The following is a 19,676-nucleotide window of genomic DNA, read 5'->3' as shown; positions in this document are numbered from 1 at the left end:
GAGAACATAGGTACCAGAGAACATAGGTACCAGAGAACATAGGTACCAGAGAACATAGGTACCAGGGAACTTAGGTACCAGGGAACATAGGTACTGGAGAACATAGGTACCAGAGAACATAGGTACCAGAGAACATAGGTACCAGAGAACATAGGTACTGGAGAACATAGGTACCAGAGAACATAGGTACCAGAGAACATAGGTACTGAAGAACATAGGTACTGAAGAACATAGGTACCAGAGAACATAGGTACCAGAGAACATAGGTACTGAAGAACATAGGTACCAGAGAACATAGGTACCAGAGAACATAGGTACCAGAGAACATAGGTACTGAAGAACATAGGTACCAGAGAACATAGGTACTGAAGAACATAGGTACTGAAGAACATAGGTACTGAAGAACATAGGTACCAGGGAACTTAGGTACTGAAGAACATAGGTACTGAAGAACATAGGTACCAGGGAACAGGTACTAGGACAAACGACAGACAATTGGACTAATTTATTCCAGTTCTTTAGTTAAATCTTTCAGAAACCCCAAGGAGAACCTAGTCTGACAGATAATAGAACCTGCAGAGCCTTGTCAGCCGTCGTAGAACAGCTGTTTTTATCTCTCTGACAGCTGAGGGTAAATCTGCAGTTAGGGATGATTTCTAAAGTTTATTGAAGCCCTGAAGGACGCTGCATCTCTCAGGTCCAGGTCCGGGTGTTTTATCCGACTCATCCATGGATCTGTTTTAGATCTTTTGTTCTCGATTTGTTTTCCTCTAACTTCCAGCTGAAATCCTCTTCCCTGTTGGCGTTTCTTTGCAGCTGTTTGCTGCTAGTCGACGAAAAAGCCGAAAGGTTTCATTTAAAACTTTCCGTCATGTTTCAACCCGAGCCGCGGAGCATCGTTCTCAGAATTCTGAGGTCCGGTTTCTTTAGGTTCCTCGTATTTGAAACCGGACCTACGATGTCGTTTCTGCAAACTCATTGCTCATCTTTAATTAAAGTCGTAATCAGAGGTGTCCTTTCCCGTCTTTACATTGACGAGTCCAGCTCCTGATTTGGTTTGTTTATTTTCCACCTGCAGGATTTTTATGTGTTTTTATTAAAGCTTTCAAACGGCGACGGCGTGGACATGAATAAGACCCGGGTCCGCAGCCGTCTCCCTCGTCCTTCGGCCCTGAAGGAGCAGAACTGTCAGCGCTGAGCAACATAAGCACATATTTTGAGCCGAGGGACAACAATAGACACGCGTGTCCCTTTGTGATCTATTTAGGGACGACACAGAGCCGTGAGCCGGCCGGGAACCTGCACACACTGAGCCGCGGCAAACAGATTAGTGGGTCGGTGTGTCAGGTGGCATCATCGCGGTCAGACGGCTGCTCTGTCATTTTGTGGCCGTGTGAGCTGCAGGTATGTCTGCACACAACAAGCTGTGTTTACCTCAGCTAAATTTGCACCTGGAGGGTAAAAATACACGGATGACCGGCCTCCTGCGGCCTTGTGCTCACAGGCCGCGGCTGAAGGAAGGATGTAGAACCTCATCTGGAGCTTTTACAGCAGATTATTCGTCTTTTCTTTGGGCTGTTGCAACAGAGCTGGAAGGCGTTCAAAACCAGTTCTCTGTCTTTTTATTTAAAGCAGCTTGGAGCTCAAAGCCGACACACCTGAGTGACCAAAGAGCGGCAGAAACAGCGACGATGATCGCATTTACCCGTTTCTGAAACACAACAGCGCTGCGGTCTTATTGTTCCTGTGGACGTCCACCGCTCGCCCGGGGTTTAAGACTTTGATATGCGCCTGAGAACAATAAACATCAAAGGTCACTGTCTGGCTGTGACGACGTGGCCACCTTTCCCAAAATGACAGGCCTCGTTCCACGAACAAGAAACAGCAAACATCTGACAGCTGTTTCAGATCGATACGACTGTGCAGCTGAGCAAACCAGGTGTTTGACCCACTGCTGGAGCCCAAATCAACATCTGGGTCAGCCGGGCCGTTGTTGACCTCTGATGTTGTACCTGCAGCCCAAAACAAGCCGGAGGACGCTGCTGGCTTGGATCCCAGAGCTGCTGACGGACTTTGGTGCCTGAAGCTGCCGTTCAGGGCTCTGAGCTAAAAATACCTATAGATAGATAGATAGATTGGTGTTATTCACTTTTATTAAAAACTCTAAATCAAGTTTTATCCCCTGCAGAGTTAATCAGAGGTCCCACAGCAGCTCAGGAAGGTTTGAGCTCTGGTAAGTTCCTGTCAGCGTGTAGGACAGATAGATGATCTTGGTTTTATCAGATGCAACATCTCAGACTCCACAGGCCTCAGGTAGCAGGTTAAAGGTCAAAGGTCATGACAGGATAATTAGAAAACGACTAAACAGGTATGTCTTGTTTGGAAGGGCCGCAGCAGAAAACCACTTCTCTCTAAAAACAACATGGCAGCTCGACTTGAAGGAACCACAAGACTTCTGGACCAGAACCAGAACCAGAGGACAGATGTTTACCCAGAATGCACTGCAGCTGTCAGCATGATGGTGGAGGGCTGATGGTTTGGGCTGATTCTGGAGTCAGATGTGAGGCCATCTGTCCAACAAACAGGACAATGATCCCAATCTACAACAGAACGGTCCAGAACCAGAACCTCAGAGAGCTGAGCAAAAACCAATGAGCTGAAGCAACGCTGGAAAGAAGACCTGATGAGGACCTGGGACCCTTTCCTAACAATCAAAGACAACATGGAGGACATTTTAAAGCGTGGAAACGGACTTGAGGCGTGGAACGATGGCAGAACAACATGGCAGGGACTGATTGCAAAGTGGTTTTGAGGCACAGTAATAATAATAAATATTTTATCTTACATTTTCAGTGCAGTTTTTACAGTTCTAACAAGAAACTGGAGCTTTTGTCGCTAATAACAGTTATAACGAGTGAGACGCTGCGGTGTAATACCACCTCCCGCCTGCAGGCGGCAGCGACACGAAGATTAAAGCGACTTCCGGTCACGCGGACATGCCGTGACAGCATTTAAACGCAACGGTCAGCAACTCTTTTATTAAAAGAGTTTAAATCCGCTTTTTCTTCTTCGTTTTTTGGACCAGAATGTCTTTGAAAAGTCCCGACAGCAGCGATAATTCGGCCGAACAGTCCGCGCTGAAGGAGGAGCTAAATAAAAAGGTTTTCTTAACGTTTCCGGTGGCTAATGCTAGCATGTAGCTAACTCACGTCTGGTGCTTATTTATGTTGTAGGGAGACAATATGATGCTTATTCAGGCTGTTATTAACTCTAACTTATCAGCTTTGTCACTGAATTAATTAAATATGGACTATTTTCTGTTTTACAGATCAAAGAGCAGAAGATTGTCCTGGACGAGCTCTCTAATCTGAAGAAAAACAGGGTGAGTACCATTTTTTACCTTAGATTAAGATCCAGATAAAAAACTCCTCACAGTTCGTGATTTAAGAAAATATCAATAGAGTTTAAAGAAGCATGTTGTTTTTATCTGAATCTGGTTTAATGAGGGCTTATTGTTTAAAAAAAGGCTCCTTATTGTCTTTATCGGCCGCTTTTACCCCTGGATCTACAGCTGATTAACTTTTAAAGTCAACCTGAGTCAAGATGGCCGCTTCAGCTGTCTGTTTTACAGATAACAAGCTAAAATTTGGTCTGGTAGTAGCTGATCTCGCCTACATTTGACCGGCCAGCATCACATCTAAATTTGTTGTAACAAATGTTGTGTTTTTAGGTTTCTGTGTTGTATTTATCAATCAATCAATCAATCAAATTTTATTTGTATAGCACATTTCAGCAGCAAAGCATTTCAAGGTGCTTTACGTAATTAAAAAACAAAATAAAAACAGCATGTGACAATGAATAAACAGTAAGAAAGAGAAAAACATCGAAGACATTTATGTGTTTTATCTCCTCAGAGAGTCTTCATCCAGCAGAGGAACAGTAATATTTTCTTTCTGGCAGACAGAAGTCAGACTCTGAGTTCGTGTAAAAGTAAGTTTTCCCCGAACTGTTTCCTGTTTCTGTTGAAACGAACATAAAGCAGATAAACTAACGAGCCGATCGGTTCTGTTTGCAGATGATCTGGATGTTCTGAAGAAGGAGCTGCAGGACGTGTAAGACTGGCCACGATGTGCGGCATCCTCTGCCTGCTGAGTCTGTCCGCCGCTCGCTTCGAGTGCGACGGAAGGATTGACGGTTCCCTGCAGAGACGAGGACCCAACTCGAGCCGGAAGGTGACGGTCACGGGGACGAACTCCAGCTACCGGTGCTTATTCTCAGCCCACCTCCTTCACATGAGGGGCCTCTTCACCCCGCAGCCCGTTCAGGACCACGCCGGGAACATCCTGATGTGGAATGGGGAGATCTTTGGAGGTCTGCCGGTGATGCCCGAGGAGAACGACACCGGCGTCGCCTGTCAGAGGCTGTCCTCCTGCGGGACTCCTTTGGAGGTCCTCTCTGTCCTGTCGGCCATCCAGGGGCCGTGGGGGTTGGTTTACTACCAACGAGCCGGGGACTTCCTGTGGTTTGGCAGGGACTTCTTCGGCCGGCGGAGCTTGTTGTGGAAGTACGAAGCCGAAGTCTTGACCCTGACTTCGGTCGCAGCTCAGATTTTTCCTCCCGATGAGTCGAAGTGGAAAGAAATCCCAGCGGTTGGCGTTTTCAGGCTCGACCTGAAGGAAGCCGCTCGATCCGGCTCCATGAACTTTGAGTTTTTTCCCTGGGCTCACGCAGGAAGTAACCGAACGTCTCTCTGCAGCCAGACTCTTCAGGACTCGGTTCCCGACGGCTGCAGCGCCGTTTTAAACCCAGCTGGTCTTGTGCTCGACGCTCCCGTTTGTCCTCTGAACGCGTCCCTTCCGGAATCTGTAAATAAGACGGAGATTCCCTCAGACTCAGATTTATCTGCCACGGATCGGCAGGATCTGCTGAGAAGCAGAGAGAATCCTGCGCAGGTGGACCGTCTGATTGGTGTCCTAAGCGAGGCGGTGAAGAAGAGGGTTCAGCCGAGTCCCTTCGGGCCTCAGAACGACTCGGCGTCCAACGACTCTGCAGACGTCGCGGTGCTGTTCTCAGGAGGGCTCGACTCGATGATCCTGGCGGCGCTGGCGGATCGTCACATTCCCGCCCACCAGCCCATCGATCTCCTCAACGTCGCCTTCGAGCAGCAGAACAAATCTGAGCAGAAACCTAAACGGGACAGAAGGAAGTCTTCGGAGCCGGGGACGGAACGGGCCCAAACGTTCAGTCCCTTCGACGTTCCGGATCGGCTCAGCGGACGTTCCGGTCTGAGGGAATTACAGGAGCTGAATCCGGAGCGGCGGTGGAGGTTCGTTGAGATCGACGTGACTTTGGAGAAGCTGCAGGAGGCGAGGAAGGCCAGAATCTGCCACTTGCTGCATCCTCTGGAGACGGTGTTGGACGACAGCATCGGATGCGCCGTGTGGTTCGCTGCACGAGGGGCAGGGGTCGAAGGTCACAGACCCTTCTCCTCATCGGCCAAGGTGAGTTCCCCGCAGGATAAACTCGAGGGAATGATGTCCAACACAGACTAACCAGCGCTCTTCTCCCGGCTGCAGGTGATCCTGACGGGAGCGGGAGCTGACGAGCAGCTGGCTGGTTACTCCCGACACAGAGAGCGGTTTAAGGCGTCGGGACTCGAAGGACTGATCCAGGAAGTGGACATGGAGCTGGGCAGGATCTCCTCTAGGAATTTGGGCAGAGACGACAGAGTGATCGGGGACCACGGGAAGGAAGCCAGGTGGGTGATCATTTGCTTACCTTCTTCTTTCCCTCTGAGCGTTTTGTTTCCGAACGCTAACGCCTGGATTTAAGGACCGCCTCCAACCCGCGCCGTCCAGCTGTGACGTCAGACTTCCGGGTTGGTCGCGGGAAAAAGCGGAAAACGTCCGAGCGGTCTCTTCAATATTCAGAATTACCAAAAAATATCCGTTTTAATTTAAAACTTCACATTTCCTGTCGGTATTTTCACTGACGTCGGCTTCAAATCAGGTTTCAGTTCAGCTTTAAGGATCTCCAGTTTTTGTGGTCTGTTAGCTGCGGCGGCCATCTTTAATCGAGCTGACGCGCGACTTGTTTATCTACCTTAAAAAGATCCTGACAGAAATAAAGAAAAACAGCAGAAATCGTCTTAAAATCACATTTTTTATTAATAATCACATCAGGTAAGCTCCTTTCAGGCTCCGCCCCCCTCAGGATGTTTCAGGTGGGAGGAGTCTGTTTCAGCGCCTCTCCTGTTTCCGCAGGTTCCCCTACCTGGACGAGGGTGTGGTCGGCCTCCTGAACTCCCTCCCCATGTGGGAGAAGGCCGACCTGTCGCTGCCCCGCGGCGTCGGGGAGAAGCTCCTCCTTCGGCTGGCGGCCAGGCGGCTGGGCCTCGGCCAATCCGCCGTCCTGCCCAAGAGGGCCATCCAGTTCGGCTCCCGCATCGCCAAGATGGAGGACGGCCGTGAACGGGCGTCCGACAGATGCTCCCGCCTCCTCCCTGAGTAGCGGGTTCCGTTTTGATTCGCAGTTCGATTAATACGTCCTGAAATGGTTCCCGGCGCTCCGGCGTCCTCTACAGCATGTAGGACGCCGCGTCGTGAAGTCTCTCTCTGAAGTAACGGTCGCACTCGACGTACGACGGCAGGTTCCCGACGTCGAAGCGCCCTGATATCTGGTGAGCGTACACGGGCTTCCTGACGGGAGGAGAAACGGAATCACTCAGACGGGAGATCCGGACCGACGTTCCCGGGTGGAACCAGCAGAACTCACCTCTGGATGAGCCACGACACAAAGTTCCCCGGAGCGTCTCTCTCGTCCACCGGAGCGTCCTGCGGAGACGAAAACAGTCGTCTCAAACGAGACTTTACTTCGTTTATTCAGTTCTTTCTTTTAGCTTACCTTCTTCTGTTGGAGGAAGGAGTCCAGCAGAGGAAGGCTGTCCTCTGAGAACAGGTAGAAACAGGGACACTGAGACCAAGATGGAGGACGAGGACATTCAGGAACCAAGCGACGTGCACAGAGACAACACGCTTTGATCATTTTTAAATAAATAAACGGATTAAAAGATTTCTGTGATTGACTGAATTAAAGTTTGAACAAAAGGAGCTAAGATTCCTAAAATTAAAATGCTGATGTTAGCAGAAACGGGAGCTAAAAGCTGAAAGCAGCGAAGGAAAAACCTCAGAGGCTGCAGCTGAGTGTTTCTGAATAAAGTTAAAAAGAGCAGCCGTCAGCTAAACGAGCCGAAGGTTTGGAGGCGAAGCAGCTAAAATAACAAAGTCTGCAGAAAGAGTCTGAGTCCAAAACTGGAGGGAAACGCTGACAACGCTGACTCAGCATTCTTAGCACTGAAAGCTGACTCTGTCTCCCACTGTTAAACCATGACTCGGCGCTCTCAGAGCGTGTCTCTGGACTCACAGCTCTCCTGGACTCGGTCTCTGAAGGATCCGGTTTCTCCTTCATGCAGACGACTCGGCCGTCCTCGTCGACCTCCAGTATTCCATATTTCTTCGTTTCTGCAGAGAGGCGCGCAGACGGCACGAGTTAACGTCGTGACTGTAGGACGAATCATAGTCCGAATCGTTTACCTTCGTCCCTGCAGGTGTACGCCAGCACCAAACAGCCGCCTGCACACTTCCTCTGGACGTCAGAGAACCGCCGCTCCATGTCCCCGAGGCTGAAGTCCTCCAAGAAGAGCGTGTCTCTGAGAAAAGACGCGTCAGGAAAGGGACTCGTGTCACGCTTTGACTCGTCGTTTACCGTCAGAAACTCACCCTCCGATAACGACGACGTGCTCCTGAATGTTGAAGTGTTTGACGGCGAGCTGCAGGCAGGCCACGGCGCCCAGACGCTCCTGAAATTTAATTTAAAGAAAATACTTAATTCACCCGAAACATCCAGCTTTATTCACTCTAATCAACCTGAAATGATTAAAACCTTTTAATTGTTTGTAAACCATATTTACCTCATTGCTTCTTGTTTGGTCACTGAGGATCTGGACGTTTATAAAACCTGCGGCCCATTCTTCAAACGCAGCCCGGTACAGAGCGTTGGTCTGTGGAGACCAGCCTAAATTAATCTTAATAAAATCTATTTTTATTATAATATTATGTGTAATCTTAAACTTTGTGCTGTTTAGATTATTCTGATTGCTTCAGTTTAATTTTATCCATTTTATTCTGTTTTGTGAAGCTCAGATGTTAAATATTTCCACATATTAAATTCATATTTTTATAAATTTAATATTTTTTTAATAATTTAAAGTTGTTAAATCACTTCCTGATTCAACAACTTTACATGCATGCGCAGAGTGTCGCAGAGTCACGCATGCGCAGTTCGTGTGTACGTCCTGTCAGGGGTTCTGGCGTAGACAACAATATGTTCGCGGGTTCCGGTGTGAGAGCAGAACTCACCACCACATAAATGCGGTCCACGAAGCCGGACGCGGTCAGGGCCCGAACCCAGTGGGATATCAGGGCGCACCGACCCACCGGCAGCAGCGGCTTCGGGACGCCCGCCAGGTGCGCGAACCTCCCGGTCGAGTCCGAGCGGACGTCCCGCTGCAGCCTGGTTCCGTAGCCGGCGGCGAGGATTACAGCTTTCATTTGGACCCTCCGAACCGGGACAACCTCTCAGGGTTCTAATAAAAGTACTAGGAATAATAAGAGTTCAACCAAAACACGGTCCAAAGTTCTCGTTCTTCTTCGGGTGTTTCCACCGGCTGTACTGCTCCCCCTGCCGGCCGCGGAGGGAACTACAGGCCGCCTCCCGGAAGTTACAAAATACTCCAAATTTATAGTTAAATATTAGTTTTAAAGAATTGTAAAACATTGATGCATAAATTAGTTTTTCTAGTACCAAAAACCTTAATTTTTAGGCACGCTTGATATCTCTTGTTTTTTTATTGTATAAACCAACAATAACCCCCGAATTAGTAAACATTTAGAGCTGAACTGAAATTGCCTGATGAATTTCTTAAACTCTCTTTTATTTCAGACAGTATGTTTCATGTTTTGTCATATCTGGGAGGTTGTTACGGCTTCGTAACATTTAAAAACGCAGTTTATAAAATGTTGACAGTTTTGATCAGACTGAAGGCAGCAGAGGCAGAACTTCTTCTAAACAAGAGCTTCATTTTATTTTTTCAAACATAAACAATTATTTCGTCCATTTTTTTTACAAAACGAAGAACTGGTTTGACGTCTGAGGACAGACGTGTCCGTTTACTCCGCAGCCTCGGCGTCGTCTCCAGCCTCGGGTTCCGGGGTGCTGGTTTCAGCCTCTCGGGCCGACTCCTGGTGGTCCGACGGTTCGGGTCGGGTCTCGTCCATCGGCTCCTCGGCCGGTTCTGGACGCGGCGCCGGAGACTCGGCTGCTTTTGGTAAATCCACCTGAGGAGAAAGGGAATTAAATCAGATTAAAACCACGACAGGAGCCAAAGTATTTAAATAAATTTGAAGTTAATATCTTACCTGGTGGGGATAACTACCACTAACTACCTCAGTCTGAAGAGCGATATATTAGGAAGTGAAGCCAGCAGGACCCGGTTTACAGAAGCTTCCATGTTTTTATTTTTGGAACCAGAGTCTGAGCTGTAGTGATGAGGGGCTTTAAGCCCCGCCCACTGCATCATGGTGTCACATGACCTTTATTTTAAGCTCCAAATAACACCTGACAACGTCCTCGCAGGTGTGAAGGGGAAGCTTTGTGTCCCAGGAGGAACAGAGCTCGCGGGTCAGAGACTGACAGCAGCTAGCTGTAGCACTTCCAGGCTGCCCCGCGGGGGGAGGGGTCAGTTCATCCCGGAGGTCCGTCTCACCTGTGAAACGCCGTCAGCAGGTTCTTCTGGTTCCGTTCGCTCTGCCTCTTCCTGCTCCATCGGCTCCTCCTCCTCCTTCACGGCGACCGGCTCCAGGTGGGCGGGCGGCTCCGGTTCCGTCGGGGTGGCGGCGGGGGGTTCCTCCACAGCCGCGGCAGCTGGGGCTGGTTCCAGCTGAAAACGTCACAGAGAACCATGAAGGCGTCTGGAAACCGAAGACGCGCTCCGAGCCGGAGGAAGACGTCTCGTACCTCCGTCTCCACGACCGTCTCCACGGGCTTCGGCTCAGGCTTCTTATTGGATTCCAGGACCGCCATGATGGAGGCCGGGATGTGGGCTTGCTGTAAAAGATTAAGAACAGGCGGAGTTAGGAGGACGTTCCCGTGGAGAACAGAACCGAGGTCCGCCGGCTCCGACCTGGTGGGGGGTGAAGGACAGGACGTGCTGCAGCAGCGGCGCTCGCATCTCCGGGCAGCGCTCGAAAACGCTCTTCAGCGGCGCCGGCGGCAGCTGGAGGAGCACGCTGTAGGACTGAGGCTTCGTCCGCTGGCAGCACTTCACGAAGCCCTCCCACACCTTCGGGTACTTCCACACCTGCGGGGGGGAAAGAACTCGGCAGTGACTCGGGGCTCTTGGCGGACGCCGCCTGAAGGTGGTTGGACGCCAACCTGCTTGACGATGAGGCGGGACAGGATGTTCATGACGAAGCCGCCCAGGCGGGGGTACATGGTGAGGGACTGGATGACGGTCCTCATGAGCAGCATGGGGAGGGGGTTCTGCTCCATCAGCTGCTGCATCACCACCGCCAGCACCTCCGAGGTGTAAACGTTCTTCTCCGCGAAGCACAGGTTGGTCGCTGTCGGGGGAAACAGACGTGAGGTCGGCACCGACGGTCTGAAACGAGACGATTCGTCCCGCCTCATCTTAAACACTGACACCTGCTGGTGGAGTGGAACGGTTCTTCACCTTCAGATACGCGTTAAAGCTGCGTGACCTTTGAACTCCAGGGGTCAGACTCCGATTCATAACAGATCAGGGGTCGAGCTTTTAAATTATTAAATTATTTATCAGGAGGGACAAAATGTTAACTGGGAAGGATTTCAAAATAAAAGACTTCTCGTGTCTTCCTGTTTCTGATGAAAACGTCTCACCTTAGATCATAAAAACGCCGCCTGAGGAGGACATTAGAGCGAAACTCCTGAGCTTTTAATCAAAGGAGGAAACTCTGCAGACGTCGTTCCTCTCGGCTCGAACGCATCGAGAGCTTCAAAGTAAAATAAAGAACAAAATCTTTACTCTTCCTCTCAGCACGTAGCTGCAGAGGCTGGTCCTGGTTAATGGACTCCAGATCTGTGGCGCAGTTTTCAACTGGTTGATGACGACATAAAAATGCATTAAAATATGAGAAATAAAACGATTTAAAGATAAAAGCCTGATTTTTCTCCCCGTCAGCGGCCGCCGCTCACCGACCTTTGATGATGGACTTCATGTCGCATTTGTTGGAGTCGACGTTGTGCAGCGAGATGAGCAGGTCTCCTGGAGTCAGAGGCGACACCGACGAGCTGCCCTCGCCTGCAACGACAAACAGGAAACGCGTCACCTCAGGAGAGGCGGCCCGACGGCGGCCGCGGCGGGCGGGAAGGAAGGAGGCGTACTGTGCTGAGTCCCCAGCAGCCGGTTGAAGACCTCCTTCACCACGATCGGGTTCAGCTTGATCAGTTTGGGCAGAGCCTGGATGACCTCGATCTGAGGATGGAGGGAAAAAACGGAGGAAAATGAAGGAGAATTCAGGAGAAGAGTCGTCAGGACGAGTTCAGGAAGCTACCTTCTCCAAGCCGTTAATGACGGGGATCAGGAACCGGACGTCTGGGACTCGTTTGTGGTACAGGTCTCGGACTCGCTCCACCAGCTCCGGGGACGGAGGCACTGGAAGGACAAGAAGGAAGAGTTTCCCTCCGGTTCGGATACAACCAAACGCCGCCATTTCCTTCCTTTTTGTTTTACCTTTATCTGTTAAAATGTGCAGGCAGCGTGTGACGAGAGTCTCCGCCCCTTTCGGGCAATTTTCAACCAGGAGAAGCAGCTCCGGAGAGTTCATCCCCATCCCGCGGATCTACGGGGAAAATTCACACCACGCAGCTTCAGCTTCCGATCTAAAAGGAGCAACGTTCCCAAGAATCCGTCCGGAGGAAACTCACGGGCTGCTCGATGGCTCGGAGGACGCTGCGCTTGATGTCGGCGATGGCCTCGGTGTAAACGGAAGCCAGCTCGTGGACGAGCCGGTGGTTCAGGGGAAGCAGGGACAGGTAGAGGAAGAGACACTGTCTCACCGTCTCCTCGGTCCAGGGGGCGGCCACCTCTGCGCTCCACCAAACAGGAAGGAGGAGAAGTTAAAACGGCAGAAACGCTCGGCGAGTTTCACCGCAGCGAGCTGGAGTCACGATTTGCTTTCCCTCCTGAAAACGCTGCTTTCAGCCTCGCCTCGTTTAATTAACCTTAACGAGCTCGTTTCAGTTCAGACGAGGAGCCGAGGACGACCTCCAGACTGAACTCCTCTACGGAGCCGGTCTGAGCTGGACCGTCCCCCCAGCAGTCCGCGCCGGAGGACATGGACACCGAACACGAGGACTGCTGGACACCTTAAGAGGACAAAACCACACCTGAAGCTCCCCTCGCCGTCTTTAAAACAGAAACAAACTAAAACAAGTTTTCTTTGTAACGTGTCGCAGTGGAAGTCGGACTCGAACCTGTGTCCTTGTCGGCCCCAAACAGCAGCGACGGCGGGTTCGGGTGGACCAGGAGCTGCAGGTAGTTCAGGGCGAACTTCTCGATGTAATCTCGGAGGTGGTCCTTCTCGTACATGCGCTTCAGGAAGGACAGCGCCGTGGAGCGCACCTGAAACACACGCAGACGGTTAACAGGCGCAGGACCGCCGCGGGTCGTCGGGTCAACCTGCTGGGGGCGTCACCTTCTCCTTCTCGTGCGAGCTGAGGTCCAGGAGCACGTGGAGGTACTGGAACTGCCGGGACGGGCGCTTGACGATCAACTCCTTCAGCGTCGTCATGCCCAGGTAGACTCGAGACTGAAACAGAGTGGGACGGCTGAGCGGACGGGTCAGGGGTCGGCAGAACCTGAGGCGGCGGCGTGTCTCACCTCGTCCTCGCAGTAGCGTCGGATCACCTCCAGCGCCGACTCGGTGATGATGGGAGCCTCCAGGACCAGCTTTGTGAAGAGTCTGAAAGAGACGCCACAGGACAGCGGTGAGCGGTCCCGCCCCGGACAGCAGAACCGGCGGGTCGGGCCGGCGGTCCTCACCCGTCCCTCTGCTCGGGTTTTTCCTGCAGGCCCGACAGCAGCGTGAAGAGGCAGTGGTCGTAGCTGTCCAGCAGCCCCGACGGCAGCTGGCTCAGGTACGTGTTGTACTCCTGGTAGAGCAGCGAGAACGCCAGGTCGCTTCTCGTCCTGATGTCGTCCAGAATGAACTCCAGAACGTCCTCCTTCATCATCCCTTCAAACTGCGTGACGAGGCGGGAGAGGAGCTTCACCCGGACCTGAGGAACACACCGCGTCAGGAAACCAGACAGGAGCTTAACGAGCCTAACGAGGTAAACATGCCTAACGAGGTAAACGAGGTTAACGAAGTTAACGAGGTTAACGAGCGTGTCTGAAACAATCAACTGTAAGGAAGTTAACCGCCCGTGGAGTGTGAGGAGGTGAGGAACGTTTCGGTCAAACCTTTCTGTGTTTCCTAAGCCAAATTAGCTGTGGTGGCCATCTTGAACAGAACTGGCACTTCTGTGTAAAAGTTAATATCTCACCTCTTTGAACGGCCCCAGGAGCTAACGGCTAGTCTTCCTAAAACGATCTAATGTGTTTCATCGCCGTGGGTTTCATGTGTTTAGACAAACAGTGACAGCGGCAGCTAGCTGTAGCTCTTCTCGGCGCTTCCTGTGGGAATATTTCTGCCTGCGTATCTGCGTAAAGTGAAACTGATGTAAAAACTCGTCATCTACGACAGGTAAGATGTTCGCTCCTGTAACGAGCCTCGGCGCGCAGGGCGACCTACAGGAGTCATCCCGCTCTGCGCGATCGCCTTTTCCGAGTGCAGGATCCGCTTCACCGCCTTGGAAGTCAACACCTCTATCTGCGAGTCGGAAAACGGCTGGACCACGTCGGCCAGGCGGAACACCTTCTTCCTCCCGCCCGCCCCCGCCATCCTGCGGGGAAAAAAACAACAAAGTTAGGGATGAAACCGCCGTGGCGCCGAGGCCGTTGGTGCGGAGCGTCAGGACTGACTTGGTCTGTGCGGACGGCAGGATGGGCTCAGGAAGCCTCTTGGCTGCCGATGGTGCCTCGGGGGCGGCGGGTTTCTCGGAGTAACCCCCGACCACGGAGATGGCCTGGCCCACCATCACGGCGGGAACCTTACGCTTGATGAGACAGTCCTTAAAAGACGATTCGTCCTCTGCTTGTCCCTCTTTGCCCGCCTCGTCCTCCCGGGCTTTGCAGCGCTCCAGACCTGAGACGGGAACGTTTGGAGACTCGTTTTCAGGTCGGGAAGCCGATAAACTCTGAGACTTCACCAGTTTTATTCCATTTCATGAGAACTAAACTCATTATTTTTATGTTTGAATCCCGTTTGTTGACGTATGTTTATCTTTATTTTTACTTTAAGACTTAATCAGATCTGAAATTCTGTCCTTTTTTAAAAGGTTACACAGAAAACGTGCAGCTAATTCTGTAAATTAATTTGTTATTTCACGTATAAATAAATAAAGCAACAAAAATCAGACATTTCAGCTGAAACAAGCACAGAAAGGGCGTTTAACGAGCCCACTTCCTGTTCTGTTGGCACTAACCTGGCCCGATCCCGGCCGCGGTCATCTGCGTCGCCATCAGCCGAGCCAGATGTTTGATCTGCGCGTCGGTGCCGGCCGACTCCACGGGCGTGTACGTGGCCTGGAAGGACGCCGGCATGACGTCGGGCAGGTACACCATGCTGATCAGCACCTGGCGGAGGCAAAAACAGTCCGTGAGGCGGAGCGGCGAGCAGAGCGGCGGTGCCGGCGGAGGACGAGGCTCACCATGTTGGCCACGTTCTCCGGCGTCAGCAGCGGGTGGAGGAACTCGGCGGTCAGGTCGATGGCTGACTGAGGGGCTGGGACGACGGCCGGCTTCGGAGCGGCGAGCGGCGCCGGCTCCTCCTTGTCCTCGTCGTCCTCGATGAGCGCCGGCTCTGAGAGCAGAGAAACCATCACGACCCGAGAAAACGCCGTTACCCCTGGGGTTCTGCGGCGGCGGCGACTCACCCATCTTGACCTTCTTCCCTTCGGCGTACTGCTCGTAGCGAGGCCTCTTGCGCTGCTCCCGCGGCGCGGGGGTGAAGCGGGCGATTTCGCTCTGAGGCATGCCCAAGTCCAGCAGCAGGGTGCTGATCTGACCCTGGAACTCCAGGCTGCACGGGTGCTTCAGCACCGCCACCAGGTGCAGCTTCAGGTTCTTCCTGACGCTGCTGACCTGAGACTTGGCCAGAGTCGGCGGAAGGTTCGCTGGAAGAGAAAGACCGAAACGAGACGATCAGCCGGAACGCTGGAACGTCGCCGCTTTGACGCAGAAACTGTCAGAGAAGAAGAGCCGGGAGGGAGGAAAAACAGTTTTATCTAAATTCTGTCCACGAAACACGGAGTACGGCTCAAAGATCAAATATTAGGATTAAAAGTCGGTTTCCTGATGAGTCAGCAGTAACTTCAGTTTTATTCTAATTTATTCAAACTAAATAAATGATTTAATTATAAACTTAGAGAAGCGTCGTTTGAGTGAAAGAAATAAATACAAAAACATGAATAAAATCTGTTTTTTTTAGCTCTAAAACTAATAAAAATAACCCGACTTGATTAGTTTTATTGGGTTTGGAGATAAAATATGATTTTATTTTACTTTTCTGTCAGATTTGTAAAAAGTCAGCAGTGGCCTCCTGTGTTAACACCGCAGGAATCCTGAGTCTTTATCTGAACAAAAAAAAGCTGTTTTTCTAAATTAATTCAATCGTTTTGAAAATAAAAGCTTTGGAACGTCGAGACTTTTTGAAAAAGCTGCTGGAGGGACGGATTTATCTGATTTATCTCCGAGGAAACTACTTTTTTTTTTTAGGAGTTTTACGCTTTAACAGACAAAACAAGTAATTCTTCTGGACTACGAGGGCTGAAAGCGAGTGAAAAGCTTCAGGAGATTAAAGACGGTCCTGGAGGGAGACCAGGACCCGGGACCCAGGACCCGGCGCCTCACCGTGCAGCGTCTCGTACGCCTGCACCACCTCCGACATGAACATGGGCCTCTGGCGGGCGATGGTGGCCAGGGAGCCCAGCGCTGTGGTCAGGTTGATGCTGGAGATGGCCGGATGGACCATGAACTTCAGCAGCTTCTCCAGCGCGCTCTTCCCCTCCTCACACAAAGCATCTGCAGGACGGAACACGACAGGAAGCGTCACGGCAAGGAACGGCCCCGAACGGCGACTCCTCCCCTCCCGATGTCTCACCGTAGCGAATGTAGGCGTGATCTTTGGGAACTCTGTCCAGGCTGATGTCTCCCTCCTGCCGTTTGGGGACGTTGGACTCCGGCGTCCGCGGCGACAGGCTTATGATCAGAGACTCCGTGAACTTGATGGCATGCGTCCGAACGCCGTCGTTCTCCGAGTCGAGCTGGATCAGAACGTCCTCCTTCATCTGCGTGACCAAATCCCAGCAGGCCTCCTGCATCTCCGACACGGCCTTGGAGCGCACCAGCCACTGTAAGAGAGAGGAGAGAGACGGAGTCGGGAGAGAGACGGAGTCGGGAGAGAGACGGAGTCGGGAGAGAGACGGAGTCGGGAGAGAGACGGCGTCGGGAGAGAGACGGCGTCGGGAGAGAGACGGCGTCAGGAGAGAGACGGCGTCGGGAGAGAGACGGCGTCGGGAGAGAGACGGAGTCAGGAGGGCGACGCGACCGGGCGCCCGGGGGCGTGGCAGGAGGCGGGTCCTACCTGCAGCGTGACCTTATACAGCTGGGTGAGGGTGAGGATGGCCTTCTTCACCACGTTCACGCTGTCGTCCCTCAGCAGCATGTTCAGGTTGGCGATCAGCCGGAGGAGGAGCTCGTTGTCCCGTTTGCTGAGCGGATCAGAAACAAGAAAGCGGCTGAAGGAGCGAGCTCCGGCGCCGAGGCGAATTGTTCCGACGAACCGCTCGACTCACCACGCCTCCTCGATGAATCCGATTACAAACTTCCTCACTTCGATGGACTTGTCCGTCTGGAAGGCGATTATTTCCTGCAGAAGAAGTAAAAGAATTCAACGGGAAACTGAATCTATAAAACTCCAAAACGACGACATCAGAGGAAAACTGATCCTTTTAAACGCGTTACAGACGTCTGTTTACTCACATCCAGGAAGTTGTCGAGGAGAGACGGATCCTTGTTGATGATGAGCTCCTGGACCTGAAATCAAGTCATTTTAGTTTCGGTGGATTTATAATCGGGACAGTAAAACAGGAGCAGCTGAAACCGAAAGTTAAAAGACGCTAAAAACCTGTTTGAGAACGTTGAGTTTCTCGTCTGTGGAGATCAGAGCGGCCTGATTCAGGAGCTCCACCACCTGCAGGAGGAGAGAAGACTTCTCCTTTAAAGCAGATTTATTTCTGAGCAGCAACACAGCGGGGTGAAAACATATTTTTATACGCAGCAGCTGGTTTTAGAGGCTGAAACTAACATTTTCTTTGGATTCAACAACAGAACGACTTTATTTCACTTCAGACACAAACTCAGTTCAACACCTTCGCACCAACAGAGCAGTTTAACCACGTTTCCTTTGTGTAAATCGATGTTTTCCGGCTTATTTTACAAACGAGCACCACCAAATTCACAACATAAATGTTAACAACAATCAAGTTTATAATCAGATGATGATTTGTTTAAAAATGAAACTCTGCTGGTTAAACTTTAGTCCTAACAAACCTCATTTAGGCTGATAAAAATAACACTCATTAGGAGTTTATTTGTAGTAAAACAGAAACTGTCAGAGGTGCTGACAGCAGGTAAAACGCTAATATTTAATTTTCTAAAGTGATTTTTTTTAAAGAAAACACTAAACTGCTTTATATATCTTCAGGAAATTTTATATTTAATTTGTGATCTATATGTTTTAAGAAAATATAAACCACAAAACTAATTTACTTGATCGCCAACCTGTCTGTTTTTCTAAAAACATCTAAATAAATTAAATTAAATTGTTGGACTGAGCTACTCTTTATCAAATCAAATCAAATCATAAAATAATCACCTTTTAATACCAAATTCCTATTTTTTAACAAAACAAACCAGCTGAATGAACATCATCTGTGTTTGTTAGTTTATTTAAAGTCCTCTAGTGTTGTTATAACTCTTTAAAAACGAATTAATTGATGTTTTTGTTGTTTTTAAGTGTAAATAATCGACCTTTTCGCTGGTGGTCATGTTGACGCCGCTGGGAGTTTCCTCCTGGTTAGAAGAAACCTCCATCATGTTTCTGATTTAATCACTGTCCAAACAGAAGCATGACCTTTAAATAAATTATCCCACAAACACCAGGCTCCTGTAAAAAATAAAAACAACATTAAATCAGTCAGTAAATGAGGGATCAAACTCAAACACGCTAAAAGCTGAAAGCCTGCACGGATATTTAAGATATATTCAACTTTAATACATTTCTGACAAACTGAAAAATATTACACATTAATCCTAAACTTTTATTAGCTCGGTTTTCATTTTAAAATACAACAACTAGCTTTGATCCAAGCTAGTCAAGCCGCTAATGCTAACAGCGATGCTAACACAAAGAGCGGCTTTTCTTTAATTTATATAACTTTACAACAACATACCGCTTTAAAACTCCTTACTTTAATATCCGGGCAGTAATTATTAATTTCCGAGCCACAACCCCGTTTATTTAGAAGACTGAATTCATTAAATAAGAACAAAAACTCTGTTAGCGCGGAGAACATGAAGCTGCCATCTTTTTTATATGTTCTTCTTCTTCTTCTTCTGCCTAAAACGGTGGCGCTAATCCGCCTACAGGAGGATTAGCGCCACCTACAAAAACAAATGCGAACAGATTCCAATAAATAACTCACTAAACAAATAAAAATGTTGCCCAATTTACTTTAATCTCTATTATTTTTGTTTAGTTCTTGTTGTTTTTTGGATCGGTTTCTCTTAGTGGTGCGTTTAGTGACAAAAAAAATCGAAATTTCCAATACATTTCATTCTCTCTGGAAATGGCAAATATAAAATATAAACTTTTCACTGATTAAAATCAACTTTTATGACACAAAACATATTAAGATCAATGCAAGGCTCTTGTTAGTGATTGTAACAGGTCAAAACAATCTATTTATTGTAATTGTCACGTTTTATGGCTGTGATAAAATAATTAAACACACCTAATCATCAATCTCCAAACCAGAAAAGAGATGAAAAGTGAAACAAACAAACAATAACAATCATTACAGATTATTTGCTTTTTTTCTACATTTAGGTCTTTGATATAGTAAAAAAAAAAGTTGGAATCGTGGCAAAAAGTGAAAAATTACATACTAGAAGAAAAGCTAAGACACATCATCATTGTGATGTCATAACGGGATTGATGACATCATCATCACGCGACGTCATCGCTATCTGTTGGGGAAACGAGCGCGCAAACTTCTCCGCCTGGGCTAAAGGGTCTTTTTAAAACATTGTTTGGAGCCGGATAGACAAACAAACAAACCCTACCGAAAACACACACCTCCTAGGCGGAGGTCAATAAATAAAAACTGATATAATAAGTGCTATCGAAATAAATAAA

General features: G+C 49.5%; 3 protein-coding genes across 6 annotated transcripts; 1 reads left to right on the top strand and 2 right to left on the bottom strand.

Annotated features, from left to right (window-relative positions):
• The first annotated feature begins 2,957 nt into the window (after window positions 1–2,957).
• asnsd1 (asparagine synthetase domain containing 1) lies at window positions 2,958–7,169 on the top strand. 2 transcript variants are annotated; one of them, XM_017440788.3, is made up of 6 exons: window positions 2,958–3,023; window positions 3,329–3,382; window positions 3,915–3,990; window positions 4,076–5,501; window positions 5,577–5,758; window positions 6,264–7,169. In XM_017440788.3, the coding sequence occupies exons 4-6, from the start codon at window positions 4,128–4,130 to the stop codon at window positions 6,508–6,510; spliced, it is 1,803 nt and encodes a 600-aa protein (XP_017296277.1). In that variant the 5' UTR covers window positions 2,958–3,023; window positions 3,329–3,382; window positions 3,915–3,990; window positions 4,076–4,127; the 3' UTR covers window positions 6,511–7,169. The 2 variants fall into 2 exon arrangements, with proteins under 2 accessions (XP_017296277.1, XP_017296276.1); XM_017440787.3 differs by having other exon boundaries at window positions 2,970–3,161.
• Window positions 6,144–8,748, bottom strand: zgc:136439 (uncharacterized protein LOC678627 homolog). The gene is made up of 8 exons (XM_017440790.3): window positions 8,418–8,748; window positions 7,970–8,059; window positions 7,779–7,858; window positions 7,593–7,708; window positions 7,423–7,520; window positions 6,904–6,972; window positions 6,775–6,833; window positions 6,144–6,698 (listed from the first exon to the last, which is right to left on the bottom strand). Exons 1-8 carry the CDS (start codon window positions 8,607–8,609, stop codon window positions 6,578–6,580), a joined length of 825 nt encoding a protein of 274 aa, XP_017296279.1. The 5' UTR covers window positions 8,610–8,748; the 3' UTR covers window positions 6,144–6,577.
• Window positions 8,749–9,117: 369 nt separating this feature from the next.
• On the bottom strand, window positions 9,118–18,888 carry sympk (symplekin). Of its 3 annotated transcripts, none has more exons than XM_017440795.3 (27): window positions 18,730–18,888; window positions 18,290–18,425; window positions 17,385–17,450; window positions 17,240–17,293; window positions 17,053–17,126; window positions 16,842–16,968; window positions 16,359–16,608; window positions 16,109–16,279; window positions 15,133–15,372; window positions 14,908–15,059; window positions 14,683–14,833; window positions 14,120–14,342; window positions 13,890–14,040; window positions 13,139–13,374; window positions 12,977–13,058; window positions 12,792–12,905; window positions 12,571–12,718; window positions 12,022–12,182; window positions 11,828–11,936; window positions 11,649–11,749; window positions 11,479–11,569; window positions 11,294–11,395; window positions 10,492–10,679; window positions 10,241–10,417; window positions 10,075–10,164; window positions 9,824–9,997; window positions 9,118–9,395 (listed from the first exon to the last, which is right to left on the bottom strand). In XM_017440795.3, the coding sequence occupies exons 2-27, from the start codon at window positions 18,353–18,355 to the stop codon at window positions 9,228–9,230; spliced, it is 3,666 nt and encodes a 1,221-aa protein (XP_017296284.1). In that variant the 5' UTR covers window positions 18,356–18,425; window positions 18,730–18,888; the 3' UTR covers window positions 9,118–9,227. The 3 variants fall into 3 exon arrangements, 2 of the variants coding, with proteins under 2 accessions (XP_017296284.1, XP_017296283.1); XM_017440794.3 differs by having other exon boundaries at window positions 18,712–18,878; XR_005233299.1 differs by having other exon boundaries at window positions 9,255–9,395; window positions 9,477–9,997.
• Between the last annotated feature and the right edge of the window lie 788 nt (window positions 18,889–19,676).

The sequence above is a fragment of the Kryptolebias marmoratus genome, linkage group LG6, assembly GCF_001649575.2.
Source record: "Kryptolebias marmoratus isolate JLee-2015 linkage group LG6, ASM164957v2, whole genome shotgun sequence".
Taxonomy (NCBI): domain Eukaryota; kingdom Metazoa; phylum Chordata; class Actinopteri; order Cyprinodontiformes; family Rivulidae; genus Kryptolebias; species Kryptolebias marmoratus.
Note: the sequence above shows the minus strand (reverse complement) of the source record. Positions and strands in the feature narration are given on the sequence as shown.

Excerpts from the sequence above, each read along its gene's own strand:
- asnsd1 (XM_017440788.3), top strand. The coding sequence starts at position 4,128 with ATGTGCGGCATCCTCTGCCTGCTGAGTCTGTCCGCCGCTCGCTTCGAG. Across the intron at positions 5,502-5,576 it reads CCTTCTCCTCATCGGCCAAG|GTGATCCTGACGGGAGCGGG; the intron begins GTGAGTTCCCCG and ends TCCCGGCTGCAG. Across the intron at positions 5,759-6,263 it reads GACCACGGGAAGGAAGCCAG|GTTCCCCTACCTGGACGAGG; the intron begins GTGGGTGATCAT and ends CTGTTTCCGCAG.
- zgc:136439 (XM_017440790.3), bottom strand. The coding sequence starts at position 8,609 with ATGAAAGCTGTAATCCTCGCCGCCGGCTACGGAACCAGGCTGCAGCGG. Across the intron at positions 8,060-8,417 it reads TGGACCGCATTTATGTGGTG|ACCAACGCTCTGTACCGGGC; the intron begins GTGAGTTCTGCT and ends TGGTCTCCACAG. Across the intron at positions 7,709-7,778 it reads CACGTCGTCGTTATCGGAGG|AGACACGCTCTTCTTGGAGG; the intron begins GTGAGTTTCTGA and ends GTCTTTTCTCAG.
- sympk (XM_017440795.3), bottom strand. The coding sequence starts at position 18,355 with ATGATGGAGGTTTCTTCTAACCAGGAGGAAACTCCCAGCGGCGTCAAC. Across the intron at positions 12,719-12,791 it reads GCTCGCACGAGAAGGAGAAG|GTGCGCTCCACGGCGCTGTC; the intron begins GTGACGCCCCCA and ends CGTGTGTTTCAG. Across the intron at positions 11,937-12,021 it reads TCCGAGCCATCGAGCAGCCC|ATCCGCGGGATGGGGATGAA; the intron begins GTGAGTTTCCTC and ends TTTTCCCCGTAG.